This window comes from Diachasma alloeum, unplaced genomic scaffold, assembly GCF_001412515.2.
Source record: "Diachasma alloeum isolate Michigan unplaced genomic scaffold, Dall2.0 Dall_scaffold_00708, whole genome shotgun sequence".
NCBI classification, from domain to species: domain Eukaryota; kingdom Metazoa; phylum Arthropoda; class Insecta; order Hymenoptera; family Braconidae; genus Diachasma; species Diachasma alloeum.
In genome coordinates this window covers 137,302-143,301 of record NW_021680839.1, presented here as the reverse complement: position 1 = coordinate 143,301, position 6,000 = coordinate 137,302, and the positions used below count along the sequence as shown (strand labels likewise).

The window sequence follows — 6,000 nt, the reverse complement described above, 5'->3', positions numbered from 1 at the left end:
CTCTCTCTCTCTCTCTCTCTCGCTCTCTCTCGCTCTCTCGCTCTCTCAGTTCCATGGACTAACGGTCAGACTAGACGTAGGAGGCCAGGTTCGAAATTTAGACAAAGCGATATAATTTAGGTTAGTGAATTAATCGGCCCTTCAAACTGTAATTACATTAAGATGTAGTAATGAGTAATGTAGTAATGAATGTAATTTTTTTCACTGAAGAATTCATCTTGCATGATTCATTTATGTTGATCCGTTGTGTTTCACATGTGTTAGAGTTTTAGAACGAGGCTCCATCAATGTAAAGAAGACAATTATAGGAGGATATTTCATTTCATCTGCGGAGATTCTCAGGCAATGCAGGAGATATCTGTTAGAAAAAGACTCCAAGACGAAGAAATTTGAGCAACGAGACGATGACACAGATTCCATGTCACATGAAGAGAGAGCTTTTGTTGAACAACACATCGATGATGCAACTGGTAGGAAAAAGCAATGTCATCTTCATTGCGAATTGGAGATTTCTGTTTTTTTTTGTTGTGAAATGGGCAAATTATAATAGGACAGACGGGCAAAGCGAGGTGGCAGGACATAGTGGAGCACATAAAAAAAAGACCAACATTAAGAAATTCAAGGAGTTGACGAGGGGTCGATCAGGGATCAATAACAAATCAAAAAAAGCTAAAAAAATCGAATCGTACTAAGGAAAAATTTAAAAAAATGGAAGAATCCTTGAAATTCTTTCAAATCTTTCAAACACTGGGGCGAGACACCATCTTAGGTATTTTAATTAAAACTGAATTCTCGCAATGATCTAATCTTAAATAGTCGAATAAATTTTCTAAACTCATCCCCTTGTAGCGCGGTCTACTAGTCGTCGTTCTCTTTCTCACCGATACATTTCGCATTGGCGAGCCGACGTCATGTTCGCCCCTCTACCTACCTGGACACCTACAGAGGATTATCAAATATTCTCTGTCCGTGTATTCTCTTATATATTTCAGCAATTTGAGGTTTCCGTAAATCTCAGTATAACTGTACGGCTTGTTGAGTAAACAGGGTTTAAATACCCAGCCAATAGCCGTTTAAATTCTCAACCGACAGTAATATTATTTGTAGTGATAACTAGCTTATCCGCTACAATTTGGTGATCTCGACGTGATGCAGAGTGTGATGCGAAGTGGCCTTGATTCTTCCATCAGGTCAAGTGATGTCCGGGAAATCTTTGAGAAGCTCAGTCCATTCCGAGATATCAGATGACTGGAGTGACTTGATGGAGGAGCAGAAGATAACATTCATCGCACCTTTGACCTCGAGACCGTTCGACAGATTAATGAGGCAATGCTCCGTCAGATCTGGTACCAGGTGGAAATGGTACAGAAAATCAGCACCGATGATCGGGTGAGAGACGTTGGCTTCGATGAATCCCCAGGTGAAATTTCTTCGGAGCCCTAGATCAGGTGGAATGACAGCGAATCCGTAGGTGTCGATTGGTGAGCCGTTCCCCGCAAACAGCTGATACCCTGAACGCTTGGGTGGTTTGTTGAGTCGTGTGGCTGGGAATACCAATGAATCCGAGCCTGTGTCGATCAGGTACTCAATGCCAGAGTGAGAATCCCTGATGAAGAGACGGCGAGACTGCAGATGAGAGTCAACTTCTGCCGCTAGTGACCCTCCCTGGAGTTTCCCTGAAACTTACATCCAGGGGTGCAGTTTGTCGCATTCTGGCCAAATTTCTTGTGACCAGCAGGTATCGGTGCTGGCAGAAAGCTTGCGTGAAGAGCTTCGAGACCGAGTTCTGAACCCTCTTGGCTTAGACCTCGACCTTGACCTCGACCTCTTCAAGTCCTTGAATGACGACTGAAGAGCCGCGATCTGCCTGGTGAGTTCAGCGATTTGACGATCCTTCGCCGAGTCCGCAGTGTGCGAAGAGACTGCAGCGACAGTGGCCTTATCAGGATTGAAAATTTCGAAAAGCCTGTCCGCTCGAATGGCTAGCTTGTCCAGCTGCTCATCTTCTGCTTCCTGCACCAACAAAGCTTCCATCTTATCAGGAAGACGGGAAAGCCACTTCGACCTGATGACCTCACCACCCACTCTGCTGATCAGACTACGCAAATGACGGAGCTGCGCTGAAGGAATGCGGCTGCCGAGCGACTCTTGATCGAGCAGCTGGCGCATGCAGGCGTCCTTGGTTCGTGTGAACCGTGAGATTAGCTCATTCTTCAACTTCTGGTATGGAGTGTCAATGGGTGGCGAAACACAGATGTCCTCTACCTCTCTGCAAATGTCGGTACCCAGCGAGGCAATAATCCGGTAGAATTTCTGTTCTTCAATGACAATGCCAAACACGATGAACTGGGCTTCCATCTGCGTGAACCACAGCGCTGGACTTTTCGTGCTAAAAGGCGGAGCCTTAATCGCTGGTGGCATTGCTGGGGCAAGGACAGCTGATTTCCCTTCACCAGGGTCCGTCATCACAAACTCTAATGCGCGCGAACGAGAAAACCGAACGAGAAAGAAAAATTCTCAGCCGAGAATACAGTCTAACCAAAAAGGAGAGAGAAAGCAAAGAAAAATATCGAATAGAATAAGTCTTTATTCTCACACTGACACAGTACAACGTCTCTGGGTGCTCCGCAATATGTCAGCGGGCTGAGAAACACACACACAAAGACAGCGCACACACAATAACAATAGAAATGTACACTGCTGTTTGGGAAGGTCAATTGCTCGGGTGAATGCCCTCGACAAAAGACGTTTCGAACGTTCTCGAAACTGAAACTGACCACCGACACAAGGAACCGAGGAAAATGCGGCGCGAAAAACCGTTAACCCTCACTCGTGATACTTTGCGGAAAATAATAAAACTGATCAGTTCAGTTGGGACACAACCAACAGAGGAATAAATGTTCAGAAGTGATGATGCGGTAATTACTCCGAAGACCGCTCTACGAGAAATGAGAGAACGCGGAAATCGAAAGATGAATTTCCACCACGGAAAAAACGAGAAAAATTCATCCGCACAAAAATAACTCACGTCACTCGAAATCACGTTGATTAAAAAATCACTCAGTATGATCACGTCGGGGTCACCAAATTGTAGCGGATAAGCTAGTTATTACTACAAATAATATTACTGTCTGTTGAGAATTTAACAGGCCGTTGACTGGGTATTTAAATACGTGTTTATTCAACAGGTCATGCAGGTATACCAAATTGTAGTGGATAAGCTAGTTATCACTACAAATAATATTACTGTCGGTTGAGAATTTAAAAGGCCGTTGACTGGGTATTCAAATACGTGTTTATTCAACAAGTCGTACAGGTATACTGAGGTTTACGGAAACCTCAAATTGCCGAAATATATAAGAGAATACGCGGAAATAGAATATTTGATAATCCTCTGTAGGTGTTCAGGCAGGTAGAGGGGGGAACATGACGTCGGCTCATCAATGCGAAATGTATCGATGAGGAAGAGAAGGACGGCTAGTAGACCGCCCTACACCCTGACGATCGATAACGCCGGAAAAAATAAAAAATGAGAAGAATGGAATCTCACTTGCTGGGCATACTCTCTGTTTACTGATATAAACGTCACTGCTGCTAAAGGAAGAGAATAAAAACAGTCAATTAGAAGTATTAGGGTTTCAGTTCCTAAAACTAAGATGAATAAGAAAAATCTAATGTATAAATTCGGAAATTTCAATTTCTAGAAAAAAAATGAAATTGAGGAAAAATGCCTACCCTATCGCGCCCCAAATTGAAGAATCGATTCATCGGGACTTGCCCTACCGATTTCAGTTTCACTGTCGTTTTTTGGAGATTCGAAAGTTGTAAAACAAACAAACGACATTTATAATTATTTAAAAATGTTTGGACACTACCCCACTGTGCCCCCAACTGTAATACGTAGGAGACGCGAGTTGACAATTTTAGAAAATGAATAGTGATTGCTAAAAAGCAATACAAATATGATAGAAATTGTGACACTCGCCTCTTTTTCTTAGCTACCCAACTTTGCCCCGGTCTTCCCTAGTACAATAGAGTACAAAGGCACAAATTTCGTTTTCGACGAATGTGAATTTTACAGGCCGAGCCGAAAGTGAGGTCTGTACTCATATCCGTTGAAAACGAAGTGAAGTTATGCCCGAGTGATCTATTATATAATATTTTTTACTAGCGCGAAGTGCAGCGTGCTTCAGGCTCACCTTCTGCACGATGCCACATAAAAAAATATGACACTGATCTTCTATTTTAAAAAATGAAGAAAAAAACGATAGACGAGGGGCAATGCCGATATGATATGAATTTCATAGTGCGGGTATTTTTTTTTCAGTTAACTATAACTTCTGGAATTTGTCAAATATTTTTTTTACTACATTCTCAAATGAAAATATTCATACAACAAATTTGATACAATGCCCCAATTCCAATTCTTAATAATGGGGAATCAGAATTAATTTAGAAAAATTTATCCGTAGCTGATGATCTTCATACTAATCTATCTGCATCTGCAATCGATGATAGTGATCCAGAGACGCTTTGTTACAAGCCCAAAATAGGAGGAGCAGTGGCTCGCGATGAAAAGAGAAGAAAAAAGGAGCATCCTGAAAATATATCTGTCGTAGTGTTCCCGAAACATCATATGTGGAATCAAACCGAAAGGAAGGGGTGGTTGACGAGTATCTTCAAGAACTGCAACGATTTTGCGCAGCCGTGTCTCCCTGCATTGGAGCCTATCATGCAGAATTTCGCATTGAATCACGCTGAGTTCAAGTATTTCTACATTATAAACAGCTTGACTAACCAGGCCAAGCCCAGATTTCAGGTCGAAATGCCTGAGAATGCATTGAGGAAGTTTTTCAGCATGATAATAGGAGTAGTGGCACCTAGGGATTTATTCGGATCTCTTGGTAATGTCAAGGCGATACAGAAAGGAACTCTGAATTACATATTTTCTATCAGACGAGAATTTTTCCAAATTGGCAGTATTACTGAAAATTTGGATCTAAATGCGATAGGATGGCTAGAGATTATTGACGACATGAAGACCAAAGCCCGCGTCATGAAGACGTTCGTGAGTTGGTTCCTAAGCAATTACATCAAGATCATTGTCAACAACTATTTCTACCAGGTGTCTATGAAACATGACCGTGAGCGGATTCTGATTCCTGTAAAGACGTGGATCAAGTATCGTGATGATTTTATTCATGAGTTGATAGATGGTACAGTACTTGAGGAGTCTTCATATCTTTCGAGTGATGGTATTCCACTAGCATTTGTGAAATTTCATGTAAAAAGTGATGGACTGCGGCCAATTTACGAACCCATGTAAGTGAATTATATTAAATTACATTAAATTCTCAACAGACGATCTCTATAGTTACTTAATATTTCAAAATTAAAAACTAAATATCCAAAATACTTCATTCAAATTGATCACTTTTTTTCAAGCATGATTTCAGTTTTGCTGAACATGTTGATATCCCCATATTCAAGTTCCTCCTATTCCTCCAGGCCATTGTACGGTTCACAGCAACATTAAAGTATCCAAAAATGAATTAACTCATCAAATTTTCATTTTTTGCCAACGTTTCGAGTGGTAAATCTCACTCCTCAGGGCAGTACGTTTATTTACGTCGATTTACAATTACTATTTCGATGTTTACTCCAACTCTCTACAGTCAAGCAACCTCAACCTGCAATAATTGCACTGACATGACCAGCATACTATTTTATTACATAGATTCACCTAATTGCTTTATGAAATACTAGGTCCATAACGCGCGCGGTTGCGCGCGTTTACGAACAATCAGCGCTTTAGCGCTGAAAATCGGTCTGATTACAAATACCATAGAAAAACATTAAGAAGCTATTTTCGTTTACCATAAAATATAAAAATTCAAAAAGAATTGAAATTTAGAAAAAAAAATCCGAACCGCAAGAACAGGATGACATGACTATCATTTGACAGGTCATATGATGCATTCGAATTTTCAAATCTGGAAA

The 6,000-nt window shown here is 41.2% G+C and overlaps 1 protein-coding gene across 1 annotated transcript in view; it reads left to right on the top strand.

Annotated features, from left to right (window-relative positions):
* Nucleotides 1-264: 264 nt before the first annotated feature.
* LOC107044274 (telomerase reverse transcriptase) overlaps nt 265-6,000 on the top strand; it is a gene marked incomplete at its 5' end in the record, with an annotated part of 58,465 nt that continues 52,729 nt past the window's right edge. The window contains 2 exon segments of the mRNA XM_015266073.1: nt 265-470; nt 4,473-5,322. Of these exon segments, the coding sequence (XP_015121559.1) occupies nt 265-470; nt 4,473-5,322 (1,056 nt within the window).